This window comes from Melospiza georgiana, chromosome 3 (assembly GCF_028018845.1).
Source record: "Melospiza georgiana isolate bMelGeo1 chromosome 3, bMelGeo1.pri, whole genome shotgun sequence".
In the NCBI taxonomy this organism is placed as follows: domain Eukaryota; kingdom Metazoa; phylum Chordata; class Aves; order Passeriformes; family Passerellidae; genus Melospiza; species Melospiza georgiana.
Window position 1 is genome coordinate 76,671,033 of NC_080432.1, and position 22,786 is coordinate 76,693,818.

The 22,786-nt window shown below is 35.5% G+C and overlaps 1 protein-coding gene across 2 annotated transcripts in view; it reads left to right on the forward strand.

The window, feature by feature from the left end:
- Positions 1–3,749: 3,749 nt before the first annotated feature.
- TBC1D32 (TBC1 domain family member 32) overlaps positions 3,750–22,786 on the forward strand; it is a 74,692-nt gene continuing 55,655 nt past the window's right edge. The window contains exons 1-17 of one of the 2 annotated variants that reach the window (XM_058021144.1): positions 3,750–3,815; positions 5,884–6,038; positions 9,775–9,936; positions 11,077–11,254; positions 11,889–11,960; positions 13,107–13,232; positions 14,117–14,195; positions 14,352–14,452; positions 14,528–14,589; positions 15,078–15,222; positions 15,932–15,991; positions 17,797–17,896; positions 18,164–18,301; positions 19,680–19,772; positions 20,017–20,159; positions 20,886–21,010; positions 21,951–22,152. In XM_058021144.1, coding sequence (XP_057877127.1) covers positions 5,884–6,038; positions 9,775–9,936; positions 11,077–11,254; positions 11,889–11,960; positions 13,107–13,232; positions 14,117–14,195; positions 14,352–14,452; positions 14,528–14,589; positions 15,078–15,222; positions 15,932–15,991; positions 17,797–17,896; positions 18,164–18,301; positions 19,680–19,772; positions 20,017–20,159; positions 20,886–21,010; positions 21,951–22,152 — 1,941 coding nt within the window. In that variant the 5' untranslated portion in view covers positions 3,750–3,815. The remainder of the gene's footprint in view (positions 3,816–5,883; positions 6,039–9,774; positions 9,937–11,076; positions 11,255–11,888; positions 11,961–13,106; positions 13,233–14,116; positions 14,196–14,351; positions 14,453–14,527; positions 14,590–15,077; positions 15,223–15,931; positions 15,992–17,796; positions 17,897–18,163; positions 18,302–19,679; positions 19,773–20,016; positions 20,160–20,885; positions 21,011–21,950; positions 22,153–22,786) is intronic. The other variant, XM_058021145.1, reaches the window with a different exon arrangement.

Sequence of the window (22,786 nt, forward strand, 5' to 3'; positions counted from 1 at the left end):
AAGAAAGTTGTGGATCAGAAAATTGTTTTATTGGCATTTGGATATTTACATTGTCATTGAAGCTTATTTTGTCTTTGATTCTTTGAGGTAGTTACTTAGCATTGCAATATAAATTTTATCATCTCAGTTCCAGTAGTTACTTTTACAACTGCAAGCAGAGCATCTATTGAAAGTGCATCATAAAATACAGATGGAAAAATCAGTATCTATATATTCACTAAGCTATATTTTTAATCAATAACATTCCTGATTGTTATAGGACAGGCTAGTTCAGAGCTGATGCTTTACAATGTTATGCAAGAGTCCTATTGATTTCCTGCCAGTCTCTCACTTTTCAGAAAAAAAGCGATCAGGAACAGCAAAGTAAGATCTTCAGTCTTTTTGAAGTGTCAGCATAACTGAAGTTTAGTCACCAAATAAGCAAACTGACCCAATTTAATTTTTTGATTCCTGTAATAGTTTGCATGCATCTCATACCAGCTTAGCTCTCAACAGGTAAGTACAAAGTCATCTGATGTAACTTTAGACCTGTCAGGACACTTTACGTTTTTCCTGTTATGGAAGTGATATAAATTATCTTTGCATGTGTTTTAACACAAGATTTCAAAGAGCAGCTGATCACATAAGTGTTCCAGCCTGCAACCCTCATGACCATTTGCAGCCACCAGTTGCTGCATGTTTGTTTTAATGGAAACATCTATCCAGGGGTTAGTATTTCCCCAGAGTGCACAGGGAGAAAAGGACACACAGTCTCCAAAACAGAAAATTTTATTTTAAAAGATTTTCCCATCAGCTGTAATATTTTAAGCAGTTTCCTTTTTTTGATATTTATGATTAAATTATGATCTAATGATATCTTAAAACGTATTCATTGTTCCTCCAAATTTGGGAAACTGCCATAAGTGTGATGTGAGAGGGCAACAAATGCCACAGCATTCATACAAGGCTGGAGAAGTGTCCTCATCTTTTATTTGGAGTCTCAAGCATTGCTTAAGGGATGTCAGTGTGCAGAAAGGTGGTGAAGACTTCTTGTGTTACCTCCAGAACCAGAATTCACACTTATTTCTGCTTTCCTAACTTCTTCCTTTTCATATCTTAGTTTGGGAAAATTCTAAAGTGAGGACACCTTGGCTCCTTCTGATCTTGATTTAGCTCTGAAAAGGGAGTATAGAAAGTTGGTTTTGTTTTGGTTTGGTAGGGTTTGTCTTAGTCAAATGGAGTTTGCCTTCCCTTTTAGTTCTTTGGAATATAGTCTTTTGAAAACTGTATCAGCCAAGGAAAGGCTGATAAACTGAAATTTCAATAGATACTGGCTATGCTAAATTTTTTAATCAGATATTAAATCCCAGTTTATTTAGTAGGTTCTACATACAGAGTTGGTGAAAGTCTTAGCTAAAGAGTCTCGGAGAAACTAACAGCTCTGCATCAACTATATAAAATGAAAATTTCTCCAAACCTTTGTGTGTCATCCAGAAAAAGAGTGGTCTTGTGGGAAGTTATGGTGAAGGAAAAGGGAAAAGTCAGAAAGAGCAGAAAGAGGGGAGAGAAATTATGTCCTGGTTGTAATGACATAAGCACCAACACAAGCTGTTTCCAGTATTATCCAGCTGTAAAGAAAATTCTTCTGTTTTTCACAGTTTTCTTTTTTTCTGGTCAGCCACAATGAAGACACTGCAGAAATGTTTCAAATTCACAGAAATTTGGCATAAACTGATAATTCAAATTCTGGGACATGTTCAAGATATGAAGAGAAAATCATATCAAATTAAACTTCTCTATAATACTTAAATTACATTCCTTTAATGTTTCATAGTTTGAAACTCTGCTTACCTTATATGCTACACACTCTAAGAATTTGTGTATTGTTTCCCTCAAGTTTCTAAAATTATAGAAGTCAGCACTGCGACTTTCTAACAATGCTGAGATCTTATGAAGACTATGCCTTCCTGAACCGGGGTCAGGAGCTAGGCTTTCCTGTTTGTACAACCGAGGGAGAACATCTGGAATATTTTTACCAAGGAGAAAGAATTCCTAGAGCAAGAGAGTGTGGAATTTCACCAGTGTGAAATCCATATGAACAATTTCACAGTGATTGCAACCTCTCTCATGTGACAGACATCCATCCATGAAAACACACTGTACTTCAGAATGGTGATGCTCACTCTGGAGTATCACCCTTGGAGGGTGTCTGCCTGGATGTATCCCAATAATCATGGCCAACAGCATCTGAGGTGTGACAGCTTTGCTCACAAGAAAGGGCTCCAAGTTCAAATGGCTGCAAAACGTGGCTAAAGAAGCTGGATGCAATATAGAAGGTGGGACAGGGTTGAAAGGAATGGAAGGATTTCAGAAACATGGCAGGCATCATGAGGACATCTTTCTGTGATGCCACTACAAGCCCAACTTTTCTTATAAGGTTTTTTTAAGATAGGGGCTTGTTAAAGTGGAGGCTCTTTCAGTAAGGACTATGAACGCTGAACACTATGTATATTGATTTTTTTTTCTATTCCTTATCAGCTATGAAACTGAGATGCTGTCACTTGAATCAGTGCTTGTGAAGTGATAAAGGAATTGGAAGTGTTGCACCACTGCACCTCTCAGTGGGTATGAGGACAGAAAAGAAGCAAACTATTCTGTTGTCTGTGAAGGAAGAGCCTGGCACGGATGTGGAATAAGCCGCTGTAACGTGTAGCCCATTCCAAACAATGCACTTAGAAGGCGGGGAGAGTGCATGGTCAAGCTACCAGGACTCTGGTCAGTTTACTGGAGCTCCTTTGCAAGCAGAAGTAAGCAGACAATTTTTCCAATTTTATTTTGTGGATACCAGAGCACACTGGCCACATCCAAGCACTGAATGGCTCACTGCTAAAGGTATCACAGAAACTTTGTTGCCACCGATCAAAACCCGGTTTCTGAGAACCAGTAGTAAGAGAGGTTTGTGTTGCTCCTGAATTGTCCCTTTCCAATAGAAATACAGGAGTTTACAAATTTAATTCTAGTGTGCAGGTGGATCCCCACAACTAAGTAGGGCTCTGTTAACTGAAGGGGCTACAGGCTCAGTTAAAGCAACAAGTGCTCATGGAAGGTAAGTGTTACATGGAAGATTAACATTTGAAGGACACATCGTCATGGAAGAATAGCATCACCCAACATCAGAATCATTAGAAAAATGTAGGAAGAAAGGATAATAATGCACTATGTAACACCTCACATGCAATCATTGAAGAACATCATTACGAGTGTTTACGGTAACTAAATTCTGGTTTATTATAGCTGACCTAATAGAAATTATTTAATATTAAATAATAGTTTTTGTGTTATGAATTTATTTGAATGTATTTGTTGGAGAGAAAAAAAATACTATTTGATATCTTTGTAATATTTCCTTCACCACAGGAATGGAGAGCCAAAGAGGACTGAAAAATTCCATGCCTTTCGTAACTTTATTTACTGAGACAACCTGCTCCCCTGCTGATGTAAATTGGGAATAACGGCATGACTGCATTCCTTTGATTTGGCTGCGAAACCTGAGGGCCACCTGAGGGTTGAAGAGGGAGGACCCTGAAGCCAGGAAGCGCTGAGTGCTCCTGAGCTGTGCTGGGGTTGCCCGTACCGGCAAACACATCCCGGCTGGCAGCGGAGCGGCTCTCGGCGGAGCAGCTCCCCCCGGAGCCCTCACGGCGGCCGCCACCGCAGCACCGCCATCCCGCGCGGGCGGGGCCGGGCGGCCCACGGGGCCTCTCGCGATGTTTCCAGGGCCCGGCGAGACTCGGCGGCGGCGGCGCCGCGGTTGCCAAGGGCCGCGGCCGCCCAAGGTGAATCCCGGCGGGCTGCGGGCAGGGACGGGGAACGCGGGGATGCCGGGGCGGGGGGAGCGTGGCGGAGCCGAGTGTGCCTGGGCAGAGCTCCCCCGCACTGTCAGCGCCGCCTGAGGAAAGCACTTGGACCGACCGGCTGCTCTCCTCCTCTGTGGGTTGTCCCGGGAATCGTGGTTGCCGCCCCGCCCCGGTGCGCAGCCGAAGGACGGGCGGTAAAGCGCCAGAAGGGGCAGGGAGTCCCGCCCTGCTCGCGTTCTGGGAGCTGCTCTCCTCGGCTCCTTGTTAAAATTGCCTCCCTGCCCAGGCGCAGGTTGGTGTAAGGATGAATGCTGGCAACAACAGGCCGCTGCTGAATCGTTGCCTGGAGGCAGGATTTACATTTGGGATAGTGCTGGGACCTTGGAAAGACTGTTCAAACTGGGCTTAGGGTAAAGTTGTAATTTAGAGAGAAATTGACCATTTAAATGTTGCCTGGAAACTGAGCGAGGGCTGTGCCTGCTGGGAAATAACCCCCAAAGCAACAGCCACCAAAAAACCAAGCATAACAAACCGCAAACCTTTGCAAATGAAATGTTAGATATGTATCTTTGTTAGGGATTACATGAGTCAGGTAAGACTTTTCGAGGCAAACTGGAGGTGGAGCTGCAATATTCTCATGATTTCTCTCTATGAATAACCTGGGCAGGGCTTTGCACTGACTGCTAATGAGTAGCTGGATACCTTGCATTTCTAAAATGTCTAGTTATACCAAAATACTTGGCGATTTATTTTTTCCCCAGAGGAATAGGATATTGTCTGATGTTTATACAGAACTATAAGTGGATTAACTTTAGCTAAGTATTTTGAGATTCTATAAGAAAAAGAAGGCTGCGAATCAGTGAGTTAAGATTATTGCAAGGGATTTGGGGTATTGTGATTGTTTGCTGTGAGTTTAGTTTAATGACATTTCTGGTAAAATGATTGAGTTAATATTGAATAATGATAGGTATAAGTAAAATGTTCAACAACTGTGCTACTTACCACAGAAGAGTGTTACCTTGATGAACTATTACCTTTCATAAAAGATAACTCTTACAGCTGGTGCTATGTGGCTTTTTTTTCCCCCTGATGGTTGATACTATTTGATACTTAAATAGTAATTTGCTATGCTATCTCTTCCAATGTGTGTGTATTGTTTATTCACAGGTGCTTAGAGATTTTTCTTTAAATTTAATTTAAAATCTTCAATTTTTAATTCAAAAAAGTCAAATATCTCTAAGTAATTTTCTTTAAACAGGCTAGATGTATATAAGATAAAACTGCCACTGGGGTTTGAATGTCTTCCTTGCCATTTAAAGATTTTTAAGCCATTTATTAATAAAGGTCAAAATGAGGTTGTATTTTTTTTTTTTTTGGCAGTTCTTGAAAATTTAACTGATTGTCCATCTTCTGGATTTGGCAGATGTTTCCAATTTCTTACTGCTTCTTCTCCTCACAGTTTTTCCCAGCAGTTTCCGTGTAATTTGACAGAACTCTGTCAGGTCACTGCTGTTGATTAGCACGGGGCAATTAAACTGTTCTGATAATTCCACCTGGCCCTTGCAAAAGCTGACAGCACTTTCAGTCATGGGCACAGCAATAGCTCTGACTAGAGGGATTCCAGAGTCAGAACTGGGTAGTAATAGTGGATGAGAAGCCGGTGAAAGATTATTTATAAGGCTTTCTTATCAAGTTACTGTCATTACATCTGTTAAACCTTCCCTTCTTTTTATTTTTTTAGCTTGCCATGTAGTCTTGTGCCTCTATCATGGACAAGTACAAATAGAAATATTTAGGCTTTCTTTAATATAATATCTCCTTTAAGAATATTCTGCTAAAAAAACAGGAGTTTTAGTGAAACTGATTTGATTGTTTTGTTTTCAGTTGGTCTTGAGATAAGCTCTGTCAGATATTTCTTATCTGTGTTTATGACAATCCTGTTGATAACAGTAGAAAAGTGGCAATTTAAGGGATATGTGCTTTTCTTAGCATCCTGAGGAAAAATAAAACTATGAGAGTTTCTTATTCTTCTGTCTGTTTTCTACAGATGTCTCACTTTACAAGCGAAGATGAAGCTCTATTACAGTCTATGCTTAGACAGTTGCTGCAGAGTGTGAAGGAAAAAATCACTGGAGCTCCATCAGCAGAATGTGCAGAAGAAATTCTCTTGCATTTGGAGGAAACAGATGAGAATTTTCACAAGTAAAATATTTTTTGCTATTTTTAGTCTTTTGAAGAAGTTGGTATATCTTAAACTGTACTATTCCTGGGAAATGTGTACACTTTATATTGCTTTGTAAATGTGTGTGTATTTATACATATGTAGATATTCCTGTCACTAATCAACTCTCAGATGATGCTAATTTAAAGAATAAAATTCATGTTGCCATTTTCTTGGTTTGCTTTTTTCCCCATCCACTCTTGCTAGTATATTTTTGCTGTAGTAGTAATTCATGAGCTGTTTGTGAGAGAGGAAGTTACAAAGCTCTGATGCATGTGCACACATAATGTACTAAATGCACGTGTGGAGCTAGAAGAAGTAGTCCCTGGAGACTCTCAGTATATTTGACACCTGCTAGACAGCATAGTTGTGTTTTCCAAAATAGAGTACTTTTTCAGAGGGCCATTTGGCTTCCATATTTGATTGTTCTCTCTGGCCTATATTACTGATCGTGTCTATCTTATCTATCTATTCCAATCACTGTTTTAATTTATGTTTTAAGTAAAACAGAAATGTATCCCCATCACACTTCTGTTAAATCAGATTTGACAGTGTGACCTCACATGCAATGTAAATTTCTAGATCCTGTGCTGCTCTTTCCTTTCCATGATGTTATAATTTGATTATTTTTTTGCTGCATGGGAGATTTTTAGTACACGGTTTATCACAAGCCAAGACAATATCAGGCTGAAATAACCTGAGGGCATTTTAATAAGAAACAGTTTTGTGACCTGACTTCTGAGAAAGCTGGTTCCCTGTCAGTATTTTTCAGAAGTGGCACTATTTACATTCTCTTAAATTTACCTGGGTATTAGCATTCCTTTGTGAGTGGTAGGAGTTAGGTAAAAGTAAATAAGTGAAGTTGAACTAGGGTTTATCTAAAATTTCACTGTAATTTAAAAATCTTGATGGTTGAATGTGTTCTGAAGATTCTTTAAAAGGTATTTTAGTTCAGTTTTAGTTTTTGTTACCAATGTATTGAATTACCCTGTTGCTTTTACTCTTGTGAATTTTGAATAATAGGTTGCTGGGTGACAAGCATGAGAGTAAAATAATTTGGTTCTAAACATGTGGAAGTTGAAAGACAGGTATTTCTGAAAGAAAAAAAATATTTAGAGAAGATATATACAATAAAGATCAAACAAAAAAAAAAATTCTGTCATTTTTTTCTAAGAACCTAATAGAATACCCAGGGTGAGGGAGTAAGGTCTGTAAGTGGTTGAAGCAATGCCTATATAGCTTTTTTCCTTTTACAGCAGTGAAACCTTGACATCCATTACTCTTTCTTGTATGTTAGAAAATTGGTGATCCTAAAAATACTTTTTTTCATGAGAACAATTTTAATTTACATTTACTGGAAAATCAAGTGGTCTTTAAGTTCAGAACATGAGGATTACTATCTGATACTGCAATATTTCTGGAGGTATTCTTGTCTTGTTTGTGACCCATGGCAGTATAGACTGGGTGTCATGGAAAGTCAGAGAGGTCATGTGGTTATTTATAAGTGAGGAGATTAAGAAACTTTTTCCTTAACCTATCCATCCAGATTGCAAGCTCTGTTCTTAGTTGTGGTGGTGTTTGCAGGGGTCCCAGGATGAGGAAAGAGATGAGAATCTTGACTTTCAGAAGGCTGATTTATTTTTTTATGATATATAATATATTAAAATTATGTACTAAAACTATACTAAAAGAATAGAAGAGAAAAGGATTTCATCAGAAGGCTAGCAAAGGAAGGAATGGAATGATAATAAAATCTTGTGACTGCTCACAGCCTCAACACAGGTGTCTGTCATTGGTCATCAAATAAAAACAGTTTCACATACTGGGTAAACAATTCTCCAAATCACATTCCAAAGCAGCAAAACATGGGGAAGCTGAAGCTTCCCAGCTTCTCAGGAGAAAAGATCCTAATGAAAGGATTTTTCATAAGATGTGTCTGTGACAATTAGTAGTGTGTGCTTTTGGACTGTCCACTGCTGCTCTCAGCATTTTAAGCAGTACTGTTTCTGCCCCATGCCTATTTTGACACAGTAATTTTACCAGATTTTGAGGCCTTCCCCTTTGTTCCCACTTTGATGTAGAAAAGACAGAAATGCGAGATCCTCAGAAAGCTAACAAAAAGGAAAATTGAATCAAGTAAAAAAATTTCTGTGCGATAGTAGACAAAAGGATTTTAAACTACATAAGTAACATGTTTTCTATTATATTTAGCGACATTTTTAACCCCCAAGTGCGATTCCTTTGTAAGTCCTGCCAGATCAGTCTGAATTGATTCTGCTTGTGAAGAAGTAGAATTGTCATTGCTGAAATGCATAATTGTTACAAAACATATCTAAGGTAGAAGAATAATGCAGAAGATAAAGACTAGAACCTCAGAAATAAAGGTAATGGTGTGAAGAGTGATGTGGTTACTGCATATTTCAGACTGAAGGAGTCACTGCAAAAACTGATACCCTGGAAGTGTTGCCCTTATAAAACAAAGGGGAGACAGTTTCATGAAAGCTTTCATTCAGTGGAGAGTTGTGTGCAATTTTACAAATGAAAAAAATAAACATATGTTACATCTTTCTTGAAACACATTTCTATTACTTTCACTGAGAGCAAGAATGGAAAGATAGGGGAAAAGAAAAATACTGACATACCTGATGGAACCTGAGGTAGGCAATCCAGTGAGGAAGTATCTATCATGATACAATTTTGTGTGCTTCGTTGTTTATGTCTTGGCTTTTTTAATCCAAGTCAACATGAAGTAGGTGAACATCTACTTTTGATAAAATGAAAATAAAATTATGCACCTATTGTAACTATGTGATTACTTTTTTATGTGTTTCTGTTTGCCTTGCCCTTTATACAAATCACAGAACTAGCCAAAAAGAAAATTTGATTTATTGTGAGCAGTACTGTTTAGCAATTTCTATAGCTAATACGAAGCTGGAGGGCCCAGGGAGAGTCTTTGGTTTGAGATCTCCCTCTGATTATTCTATTCTGTTAGCAAGTGTCTGTGGGTACCTGATCATAAGACTGCAAAGTGGTGAATCCTTGAATTTGATATGTGTGTGATCACAGAAAGCTGTTTTGTCAGTTTGATTATTCCATGATAAATAAAGTTACTGAACATTATTTGTCCTGTATACATGTCCCTTGCCCTTCTTGGTAACTTCTGTGTTGCCCTTTGAGTCTATTGTCATGACACATAGAATTTCGTAGGCCATAGGTGTTCTCATATGCTCTAATTTATAAACTGTGTTTTCTGTCTATTTTCTAATTTTGTATATATACTGCATAAAAAATATTACCAGACATTTTATATTCTAAGACACGTTTAGAGTGCTACAAGGAATGTTTCTTTTGGAATTTGAAACTTCTTGATACTCATTGTTCTTTGTCTACAAAATCTTCACCTTTTTGTCTGGATTTTTACTTTTAGAAGAAGCACAAAGTGAAAATGTGCATTTTGGTAAACTAACTCTTGGTTTTGTTTCTTCTATTTGGTGTTATTTCTTCCTACAACATGCTGATACTGACCATATTGAAGAAAATCAAACTGTAATGTGTTATTTTACACTCCTGAAATTTATTTCTATGCAAGTCATCAACTCTTACCTCAGAGTAACAGATCTACTGGGAGTGAAGGTAGTGGTTGTTGTTATAATGTTGAAAATGTTTCATGGTGAATTCAAAGAGATTTAGCATTTTAATTTTGCATATTTCTTGCAGCTATGAGTTTGTGAAATACCTTAGACAATACATAAAAAATACTGTGGGACCTGTGATTGAAGAAGAAACAGAAAAATGTACCTCTGCTCAAAGTCAGGGTGAAATATCTGGCTATGAAACACTTGTTCAACATCTTACTAAGAAGGCCCGTGAATCAAAAGAGTGAGTATATTCCTCTAATTCACATTTCTATTTCTTCTTTGCCTTGGTCTTCCTTTTGCTTTTCCATAATATGTTTTGAAGAAATAAGATCTGAAACAATAACAATTCTGAACCCTTAACCAAGATGAGTGCCAAGAAATTCACATGTTGCCACCATACATTGCAGTTTGTCATGCTTTGTGTCCTCCTGGGCTTAAGGTTGAGAACAATTGCATAAAAAAAGAGAGGTAGCAAACATGTGAAATTTTTGAGGCATTTAGGATTTTAGCATCAGTGGTCATTTTTATGTGTTGCAACATAAAAAAAGAGGAAAATAGATGTTAGGAAGACCATTTTTTAGATTATGCTGTTTGTATAATTTTGTTTCAAGGATCAGGACCTACCTTAGGGTTTTGTGTGTATTAAAATTGGTAGAGGAAATGCCAATAAACTAAAAATGAGTCTTATATTTTTTAATTTGACATGTAGGAAGATATTAAAGCACAGTATGATAATCTGCATCTTTGATAACTGTAAAACAAATAATTGTAGCATTAAAGTAAAAAATAATTTGAAATAAAACATTGTTTTACAACAGGATGCTTTTCTGAAGTTTTTTTTTTTTAATTGCTTCCCTGTGGATATTATTTTACAATTTATGGAAATTAGAAAAAAACAAGTTTTGTTGAAAGAAAATTATTTTGTGTGTATGACCTGTGCTCAAGATCTTGAATCAGGATGATGTGTTCGCTTCTACTGGTTCTGCTCAAGCTTTATAGCAAAAGAAAAATTGGATGTGGAGCGACAAGAAACTAACAGTAACAAGGATGAGAACTGGCCTGTTTTCTCAGGGACAGGTCCTCCTTTTTGGTGGACTCATGTTGTTCTTTCTTAAAAACGTCCCAATAGAATTATGATAGTGGCATTTCATTGAGTGGTTCTGGAAGGGAAAAAAAGGAGTTTTGTTGTGATTTAAAAACATCATTAACTGAAACATGTAAAGTGCATCTATGTTTCCTTGCTTAGTTTGGATTTGGATTTGGTATTCATTAATTTTTGTAAATTCAGTGAGTTCAAGTCAAATTGTCATTATTTCATATTCTTTTTTTTTACATAGTGATTTTTATGTTCTTATATATTAAAATCATCTTTACTTTAAAGATACAGAGAAATGATGCATGCCTTGAAGAATGTCATGATGGTTGTGGTAGAATCTTTGATTAACAAGTTTGAAGAAGATCGGATGCATGATAAGGAGCTGGCCAGTAAAGCAAAGAAAGAACGTCAGAGTGGCTATTACACAGACAACTGTTCTGACAGTGACTCCTCCTTCAACCAAGTACAATGGATTTTCTCTCTATCTTATGAAATAGGCATGATACTGCAAAATTATTAGGTTACTGTCAATGGAATGGCCCTAGAGAAAGATTAATTTTTCCCATCTTTGTTATATCTTAAACCTAAATTATTTGCTTTTCTTTCAGTTTTAAGTACTAAGCTTATACAAGCTACTTTAGGCATCACGTGCTAGATGAGATCAATATGATGCCATATGCTCCAAAGTACCTATCCAAGTATGGTATAGAAAAATAAGGATAAAATCAGTACATCATCTAACTTTTGTGATTTTACTTTAAAAGCCAAATAATGTGCAGTTCACTTCCAGACCACTGTACTAGGCTACATTTCTTGCTGAATAAATTATTATACGGAATTTTTTGAAGATACAGAAAACTTTGAATTAAAGCAAACAAAATATGTCATGGTGATTTCATTATCGTAAGTTTAACTTTGGGCAAACAGCAGAAAACATTTGGAATGTTGACTTTTCAGTAAAATTAGTATAAATGTTGAAGTCCTAATTATTAAAAGTAAATTAGGTATCAGAAAGACTGATGATTTTAATCTTCTGCGGTTCAGTTTAATAAAATACTAATAAAATACTAATGATCATTTTATAATGTGTATTACAGAGTTATGCATTCATGAGTCAAGAACAATTGCAGCTGCTCACAGAAAAGCTTGACCCTAGTCAGCCCAAGGAAGTAAGTTTAAAAACAGAAATGAAATGTTGATAAAAATGAATGCTTATTGCATATTGTAGAGTAGCCTGTATGTACATACAAGTTCCTATGTATCTGAGTGGAATCTTTGTTGGTTCATTTATTTTACCTTCTGTGAAGAAAATACTCTTCAGTGCAATATTTCATTGTTTGTAACCATCTAGTTCAAAAACTAGTGTTGCAGCAAGTACCTATATATTTTTTAGAGATTATATGCTAAAGATTGGCATTTTTAGTTAAAAAAAAAAGTTGTTCCATGATAAATTAAGTTACTGAACATTATTTGTCCTGTATACATGTCCCTTTGCCCTTCTTGGTAACTTCTGTGTTGCCCTTTAAGTTACCCCTGTCCAAAGAGAGAGGTGCCTTCTGATTTGCCAAATACAAAAAATAAATGCAAGTTAGGTTTGCAATCATGTCAGTGGCAATACTAATTTGTGTCTCTAACCAACAACCAGCACCAGCTGCTGGTATTTTTGAAGCTTGGAAAAATACCAGTTTGAGTGTGCTGCCTTGATAAGACTTGTTGAGGCTTGTCTCGCAGCTGAAACAGGCATGGTAGCTAGGAGGTGGTAAAAACAATTTTTTTATTAGAAAACCAGACAGAAAAATCTGGTGCTATTAAATGTTATTAAAATGTCCTAAAGTTTGTTTCAGTAGGATGAAATAAATTGCTAGAGATAGCAGTTGTCTATGAACTGAAAAGAAAAAGTTACTTGAAATTACTTAGAATGCTGATGAAAATTCAGCAGTTATAACACTATGTCTAATAACTGTTTCTGCTTCTCCTAGCTGAGAGCTTTAGAGAGCTATATTCCCCAGTTTCAAAATATTTGATTACAGCCAGAAAATAGAACATAAACCTTGCATCCAGTATTGAAAACCCATTTAAAATGGTTTTGTTACTTCTTCGAATACACTCCTTTTCCCCACTCAGTGATGTAGTGTTTTGTCTAAATAGCCATAAAAAATATAGCAGAAGATAAGTATTTGTTATTCCTTATCTGTTCTACAGCCAGGGTCTGTTCCTTCCTGTCTTCCCTCCCTCCCTCCCTCTGACTTGTAAATTACATATTTCAGAGGCTGCTGTGAATGGATTTTTGGTGTTTATCTTTTTGACTGCTCCAGGTTCGCCAAGAAGCTTTGCAGACGCTGTGCTTGGCCCCTGCCTCTGATATCCTGAACTCTGAGAGTTGGCCAAGTCTGAGTAAGCATCTGACAATCTCTCTGGCAGATCCAGATGCAACATTCAGTGTAAGGGAATGTTTTGTATCTAATTACCAGATTTGTATCCAAAGAAAGGACTACCTCTTACATATTATAGGAAGTTACACCTCTTACATATTATAAGTAGTCCAGCAGGGTTCAAGACATTTTATTATTTGTTTGTGAATCACATAAACTATTTCTTTAAGTAACAGAAATACAGGATTCCAGTACATTTTGGTTTAAAGAACTGCACAGGCTTTCAGTAGGATTTTCAGACACCAAGGTAGTCATTTGCATTTCTTTTAATGGCAGTGAAGACATTTGAATTTATTTTAGCCGAAACGCATGTAAAAAGAATGGCCAAAACTGCTCTGTAAAATAGGTCATGTTAATATTTCCTGTTCAAGTCACGTTTATGCCCTGTGACGATGAGAAAATTATACATAGTAATATGACAGAGGCAGTGATGAGGAAAAGAAATGACAGCTGCTTAAATGGCTTTTAGATTATTTATTATGTCAATTAAACTTCTTTGCTTCTTCAAATTTTAAAGTGATTACCAAATAAATAGGAAACTTGCTCCAGCTGCTGTCATAGATTTCTCTTTCACCTGAGTTCTACAATTTCTTTTAAAACAGTGATAATTACAAGTTACTGATTCTGAATGGGAAGGTAATGTTCCTTGGTCTACTTTATAACTCAGTGAGGCTTTACATTGGTGCTGTAGTTCAAGTATTTGAATAAAATTTCCTTTGAACTGGGGGTTCCTGTGTTCAGAAGCTATATTTTTATAAAACATGCTTAACATCTGTGCAGATGTCTAGATGAATAATATATAACATTAAGAATAAATGATATATTGATTATTTTGCAATTATGATACACAGTTAATGACTATTTAATACCTTCCTTGCTTTTTTCACCCTTAGGAGAAAATTCTTAGGTTCTATGCAAAAACCTTTTCTTCTTCTCCATTTAATATGACAAAAGAAGTCTATACAAGTTTAGGTATGTGCATTTAATTACATTTCAAACTTCATGAGTTATGTACTTTTTGAAAAGTTAAATTTTATAATGAAGATTGTATAAGACAGTCTGTTTTATCGCTGTTGTCATGGAGCTGAAGTGATTTTTTGTTGTTTGGTTTCTCTTTATTTTTTTTAGCACGACACTTGGAGTTGTACTTTCTTTCTGAAGAAAATTCTCTTCATATTTCATCTGGTCTGGATGTATCTAACTCGGATGTGAATCGTTTACTTAAAAAGGTATAAATGAACTTTCTGTCAGTACTGAAACATTATTCATTAATTATTTTTTAATTTTAATAATTATGTTTTCAGGTTCGCCTTTTAAATGAGTACCAAAAAGAAGCACCTTCTTCCTGGATTCGACATCCAGAAAAGTATGTCACCTTCAAAACCCTGTAACTGTTTCTTAATTTAATAGTCCTTGACATAAGATGCATGTAACTTTAGCAAAGGCTTGATTATAGGATGCACAGTGGCTGGTCAGTCGCAACAGGGGAAATAAAAGTAGAGGATGGGAAAAGTAAAATAGGGAAGTTGCATAGGAGTAGTCATATTTAGCTGCTTACTTAGCTCTTGGAGTGTTCTAAGTACTTTTGAACAAAAAATAATTTGGATGTAAGTGTAGTAGGGGTAATACACTTAGAAGTTGTAATAACTTACGAGAATATAGATGCATATTAGCTTTATTTGTGATATTACAAAGAATTAATGCCCACACAAGAGCAAGTTAAAGATAATGCTGTTGGTATTTATGATTTATCTGAACAAGGTTATATGAGAAGATTGTTCTTGACTATTACTGGTGGAAGGACTTCAGTGATTCTTTTGTTTCTTGTCCATTTTTTCCTATTTGTGTCATAAGGTATATGGAAGAAGTAGTGGAGAGTACCTTGTCACTTTTGTCATTAAAACACAAGCCTAATCATCCTGCTTCTCCAGATTTCTTGAGTCCAATGCACTTCGTGGCTTTGCTAGATATCAAAGCAGTGTGGTTTAAGAAGTGGACGGTAAGCAAATAACCTGCAACGCAACAACACATAACTTGTTCATGTCAGACACTTATTTTGAAAAGTTATGGTTCTGACATCACAGACCTATTGTGTCCTATAACAGCCTATACTGAGAACTGTAATTAAGGAAGTGCAGTTTTTTTAAACTTTTATGTCCACTGCTTTTCAATATTACACTCCACCTCAATTTCTGTTCAGTTACTTGTTTTCATGAAATTTAGGAATATTGTCTGTGTTTTGTGTCTTCACTCCCTTTGGAGGAATTGACTGACAGCCACCAAAAGATGCAAGTATTTGTTTGGAAGAAATTATGAGCATGAAAGAACACATTTATATTACACACTACACACAACTTGCTAACTTCAGTGGACATTAAAACTTTTTCCAGCCTACCGTAAACTTACAATTTAGGATTTACTTGGCAATTTCAAAATGCGTAGTTTAGCATTTGTGCACTTACTGGTTTTCTCTTTTAACTATGTGTTCTGCTACACTTTTTTCTAATGACATAGATATTTTTGTCATAAATGTACTGCAAACAAAAGTCTCAGTTGAGTATAATACTGGCTTACACGAGCTGGAGTTCATTGAATATGTACTGTATATGGGATCTCTCCTAGAACAGAATCATAGATAATTTCCACTTCTTAGTTAAAAGTCAGAACATTTCTTTGTAGTTGATATTACATCTTCTTTGTCATTCAAGCATGCATATTACAGCAGAAGAGTGGTATTTAGGCTTCTGGAAAGGAAATATAAATCCTTGGTAAGTACTTCTATTAATATACTTTATTGATAATATATGCAGTAATAGTCTGTAAATAAAATTTATTGATAGAACACAGGGTAATGGCTTGAACCTGAAAGAGGGTAGATTTAGATTAGATATTAGGAGGAACTTCTTTTTCTGTCAGGGTGGTGATTCATTGGAAAAGATTGCCCAGAGAAGTTGTGGATGCCCCTCCCCTGGAAGTTCAAGGCCAGGTTGGATGGGTGGATGGGGTTGCAAGGTGTCCCTGCCCATGACACTGCTTGGAACTAGATGATCTTTAAGTCATTTTCAGTCCAGGCCTTTCTATGATTCTATGCATTACCAAGGCAAGTTTACTTGCAACTTAGTCTTTTTTTTGCACATAGTGGTTTGGACAATTTTTTCCTTTTTTTTTTTTTATTTTTTTTTATTTTTGGTAGCTATTTCATGTTCTTCAGCTAAATAAGCCTTTTGATTTTTATTTTTTTTTTCAATTTTTTTTGCTTAAATGGATCATTGATAAATAGAAAGAAGCATATGTGGCCAGCTCTATGTAAGGGGAATTTGGATATTTTATTGCAGGTGTTTATTTAGGATTATAATGTATTAATTTGTTATGTTTCATTCATGTTTAGAATTATTTACAAAAAAGCATAAAAATGACAAACGATGCATGATAAATACTGTAAATACACTGTACTAAATTTGGATTTTTGTTGAAAAGAGGCTAAACAAAGTGCCATTGTATTCTCTGAATCATAAGGGATTCAAAGTCAGCAAGATAAATCAAACTGGGAAAATATATTTAGTAATATAGTTGTTAATCCTATAATATATTTTGTATGGGCAGATCTCTTTACTGGGGTAGAATTTTCATTGTTTTTAATAAGACCGCTGTAGATGTGAGATCCATTCATTTAAACAGGACTTGGCTATGTTATATAAAATCTTGTCATACAGATGAAATCAAATGTAAAATATATGGGACCAATAAAACCTTAAGATGGAGAAAGGACACAGATGAGAGAACTTTTTCTTTTTTATCTGTGTGCATAGAACAGGACAGAATAAAGCATGATCCATGCAACAGAGTTTATAATAGAAAGTCCATAAGCAGGGTAGTCTAATCTAATTTATAAGCAAGGGTAAGCATCCGATTAAGGTTGGAGGTTTTTTTTATTGTGTGTGCCTGCATATTTACACTTGTGAATAAATCTTGGCAGCTCCAAGCTTTAATAAATCTAATTATTCTTCTCAGATCATAAGGAAATAGAAGAAATAAATTCTATCCCACCTGAAACCAGGACAATGTGCTTTGTGTTTCCTTGCTACAACAATGCTTATAACTTTTAAACTTTTATATACCTTGATTACATTATAGTGCAATGACAGTGATACACAACCAAGAACAGTAATAGCACTGCAGCACCTGGCAACCAAATCTACACTTTAGTAAGTGTATTCAAGACAAAGGTTTTCACTTGTGGAAATTTAAAATCTTCCACAGTAATGACATTAGGGCATTCACAGATTGCTGCTGACTTCTCAAAACTCTTCCATGTTCTCTGTACTCTTTTTCATAGACTGTCTTTATGTGTATAGAACTGGTTGTGTGATAATGTAATAATAATGGTGATATATTTTAATAGCCCTGTAAAAGTTTGTCTTCTCTTGGTTAATACATTCAAAGCACTGAAAAATGAAGTCATTGAAGTGAAGTGGATATTTAAGTTCTTGTGTTAAGGGACAGTACTTAGATGCAAGAGAGGAGTTTATTGGAAATATCAGGTACTTTATTATTTTGGGTTTTTTTTCCACAGATTAATGCAGCAGTCCAGCAATGTCTTGATTATTTTGAATTTTGCAAGGCAGCAGTTAATAAAAATTCCAAAGTCGGTGACTTTTCTCAGCAGCACTGTAGTGAGTATCTTTGCATGTCTCACATTATATGTGCATACATCCCCATTCTTTAGGCTTTTGAGCATGCTGCTTCAAGAGGAAGATGTTCTATCTCTTCCATTCCCCTGATGTTGAATGACTATCTTTTAAGAGAAAACTAACAGCAGTGAGTAATTTCTTAAGCTGTCTTTATATCCAAAATTATCTGCTTGTGTTGCAGGAAGGAGCTAGGTACTGTGAAGTAAACTACAAGAGTAAAGTTCTGATTTTTTTGCTTTATTGTTATAGGTGATACGCAGGATTTTTCTTACACTGGACCAGAATTGCAGTACATCTATTTTGTTCATTCACTGTGCCTCTTAGGAAGATTGCTGATCTATAAGGAAGGCCAGAATCTCTTTCCAGTACAGCTGAAAAATAAAAAAGGTAGGGGGAGAGTTGAGGAAAATGGAACCTATTCAGAAAAATTGTATCCATTCTTGATATATATTTATATATTTTCACTGCAATATTGTGGGTATTGAAGAACAATACTTTTTTCACCAATTCTGAGCCTGGAAACTTTCATAAAGGCGGTGTATGTGTGTATATATCTATATATGAAAATTTGTACACGGTTTTTTATTCTTTGATGGATGTGGTTAAATGGATTGTTTGTGTGTTTTACTTCTAATACATTAATTTTGTGTAGAAGGATAGTTGGATCAGTGTATAAGTGATTAATATTTTTCTAGGTGTGAGTAATAGCTTCTGTCAAACCATTTGATGTAGTTGGTTGGAGGAGAGGTATGTCCAGGGGCCAAAACTGGTTTTCAGGTGTGAGAGAAAAATCAGTATTTCAAGCTAATTGCAAATTGAAAACAAATGCTCTGAGTTTAATCGTTAATTAAGATAAAAAAAGTAGAAGAAAAGTTTCACCTCTGTGGAACAGAGGTGGTAACAGGGACACAAGAAATGAGATGGTAAAGCTCTTCAACAGACAGAGAAGACTACACGGGGCAGGGCTGGCAAACAGAAATGTGTGAGGGCAATTGTAGCATTCCATTGCTTTAGTTCTCTATTAATTCAACGTATAATTCCAAACATTACTAGATACTCATTCTGTGACTTGTCTTTTGTCCCTCAGGTTAGAGGGCCAAGACTTGATAGATGCAGTGTAGAACAGTTGTGAGTAAGAAATATCTACTAATAAAGTGCTTTCGTCATTTATGCATTACCAGTGTAACACCCGTCCAGCAGAGATCCAGGGATGGTGGTTGCTTATTTCTTTCCTATAAAATGTAACAATCTTGCCATTTCTCTTCTTAATAGTGTCCTCAGCTTCATAGATGGCAACTCTTTCCTCCCAAAGTGACTGATTTATTAACATAATTACATGTAAACTTGGAGCAATTTTTCCTATCTTGCATTTAGCTACATTTGTTGTATTTGTTCCAGACCTGAGAAAGAGTTGTGTGACACCTTCTCTCTTTACCAGTTGTTTCACTTAATCTAATAGAAAGGTAATGCTTTTTTTCTACAGCCAGTATTTCCAAATGTTGGCTGTCATTTGTTACAGTGAAAGACATTGCAGAATTTCAATTGGCTACATTGAGAGCAAGTCTTATAAGGTCATCATGAAATGCCTTAGTAGAGTGCCAAGGACACATATGTCCTTTGCTTTATAACTTGTATGTAATTGATTTCCTCTCTATGCAAAGCATTCTTTACATATATTTACAAAATCCATTTTTTATTTGGAAAATTTAACTTAATCTTTAATTTACAAAGTTCTTTTTTTTTTTTTTTTTTTTTTTTTTAATAGCTACAGTATCCATAACTGATGTGTTGGTATTATTTGTTCAACTTATTTATTCCTCTTCAAGTTACCCAAGGACAGCTTTGCCAGCACATACAGGTAAATGCTTTGTTTTTCCTTATACGTGAATATATGTACTTATAATGAGGCATATGATAACTTCTTTTGCAATTTTTTTCCATGTTATTAAAGCAGTTTTTCCTCTTCCCTTCCACCCTTACCATTCTTCCTCCCTCTATGTTGAATCAGGACTTAACAAAATTAATAATAATTCAGAAGCAACTGCATAAATCATACAGAGATATTTGTGTAAGTTAAAATAAATATTTCTTGTGCTCACCAGAAAATTATTCTCCAGAAAGTCTTGTTATGGAGATTCTGCAGGTCTTTTGTGATCAAACAGGATGTGCTGCTGAATGTTTGTACACAGATACAGTGATAGATGCCCTGCTTCATCCTGTCCAAAGTTTGCTGAATGGCACAGAGGTTTGTAATAATCTTCCAAATTATTTTTACATGTATAGAATATTATATTTTATTAATATTTTCTATGTAGAAGGTTTATTTACTCACATAATATGGTAACTTCTGTGGTATTTTGTTCCTTAACTATCATAGTGTGTGTTGAATAGTTTAGTCTGTTATTATGATTGGTCTGACATGGAAGTCTTGTGAATAGTAGAAAAAATTATGCTGTAGTGAGACTGTTTCATTGGGAAAAAACACACTGTTTAATTTTTTTCATTGGTTTTAGCTTTTTTCTGTTGTCGCTTGGATATTTCATGGATGAATATTTTCTCTACTTTCTATTTGAAAGGCAGCCTACTTTTTATTTTTTAATTCAGTTGACAACTTGTAGGTTAGGTGTTCTCAATTAACTAGTGTAAGTAAAAATATGTAATTCTCCATGGAAAGCTGCTATTTTCTGGATTGATAAAAGAAAACGTTTTTTTTTCTCTTTTTTGTTTTTTTCCTCGTAAACATTTTTATAAGGACTATGAAAATATTGGGAATTAGTGCCCTTTGTGATGAAGATTTCTGTGTAATGACATTTGAACATAAGCTGTTAACATAACTGTGTTTAAGACATTAAGAAAACATCAGAAAGGTGACCTTCAGGTTCTGCATACCTAAGACAGACTTGAAAAAACAGCTTTCACAAAACCATTGAATTTGAAGCTTCTTTTTTTTTTTCCCCCCTCTTTCAAATAGGTGTATATCAACTGCCTTGAAACTACTTTACTTGATGTAGCTGATATTTTGGCAAGGATTGCTGGTTCAGAAGATGGTCTTTCTCTTCTTCTTTATGGAGAAAATGAAAAAAATGCCAAAGACAGGTAAGAGTGTGTTAATGGATGGCATTAGTGAGCACTTCAATGAATTACATTGCTCTTATGAGACTCATTTTCTCATCTTTCATTTATCTATAATGTGATACATTTTGGTTTTGAGTAAGATATCTGATTATAAATTAAAGTAGTAAGTGTTTTATAGAATGTATGAGGGAGATCTTTATGTGTCGAACCAGGTTAAATGACAATGTAAATAAATACTAGTAATAAGGGAGATTTTAATGTTTTTCTTCTTTTTCTAATTAATGTGAGAGCTTTCCTTTCTCTGAATATATTCCATTATACTTGTGTTACTTTTCAGACCAAAGGCCTCTCTTCTTCGATTTTCTTTGTTTGATTTTAGAATAAGTATTTAAACTAACCAAATTTATTGAAAGAATACATTTAATGTAGCATTCCCATTTCAGTACATCTAGTAGAGACAGATCTTGTATATGAAGCTGCCATGTGTAACACTCTACCTAACTTAGGATCAGTGTGTTCATATGTGTGGAATATAGTTAGCTGATGCTAAAACTTCTAACACCAGTAAAACTGAGATGAGCCTTTGAAAACAGCTAAGCTGCAGGTCATGAAAATGTTTGGAATGTACATCTTCTAAGTGGAGAAATCTCCAAGTTGTCTTCCCAACTGGACTCCTATAAAACCAAGAGTCTGTGTAGTTCATGGTCCTGTGGGCTGTGTGGAAGGCAATGGATGTATTTTTGCATTGCACAGAACTATTTGCCAAGGTGACATCACTTTCTGTAAGTTTCTAATCTTCTGACTGGTGTTACAAATTCTAACATCGTTTGTCCTTCTGTAGTGGGTCATAGTCTCTTTCTGTAGCTTCTTTTCCCCAAAAAATTGTAAATAATTTTAGTCAGAGGATTTGTTTCAAGGCTTACTACAAAACAAAATTTTAAATGCATTATTTTATTTCTAGTCCTACAGCTGCTCATGTACTTGTTCAGTTCACAAAGAAACTTCTTCATGATGACATTTCTCTTTTATCTGGATCTGAGTTTATGCCAGTTGTTAAAGGAGCTTTCATTTTTGTATGCCGTCAAATGTACAGAACTTGTGAAGGCCTACAGATGCTAATTCCTTATGGCTTGCATGAATCTATTGCAGAAGCCTGGAGAAAGGTAAATTTTGCTTTTGGATTGGGAAAAATCTTACTGTGAGAGGTCCAGCTTGTGTAATAGTTGTTCTTATAGGTTAATTATTTTTAAGCAGTTAAATAGTACTTGAAAATGTTGTAAAAATGAAGTTCTACTTACAAATTTTCCTTCTGAATGTGAACCTAGCAGAAATTTAATTTGAGACTTCTATACCTGAGATTAAAACAGGAACTTTTGATGCATTGGTAGACTTGTCATTCATTGTCCTTGATGGTAGAAGTCACTCGATGTTATGATAACCACTGACCACCACAGATCTTGCCTTCATTCTTGGTTTGGGATACTTTGAAGGAAAATACTCCTTAGATGCGCTCTTATCAATTTTTAGTTAAACTGGTTTGTATCAGGTGAGAGAAAAAAATAGCAGATTGCAATTATTTGTTAAATAGTGAGGTGACATTTAAATATTCTCTAGAGACCATAGTGAAAAGTGCAAGGCAGGAGTTTTTGTCTTACCTGAGTACATGAATTTGTTATGAAGCTTAGGTTCTGTACTTTAACTTCAATTTGATTGCTAGTCCAGTGTTTTTTCTACATGAAAGAGCTTGGATCCAACAGTTCTGTGCATTTTTCTTTCTGTTATCACAGAATCACAGAA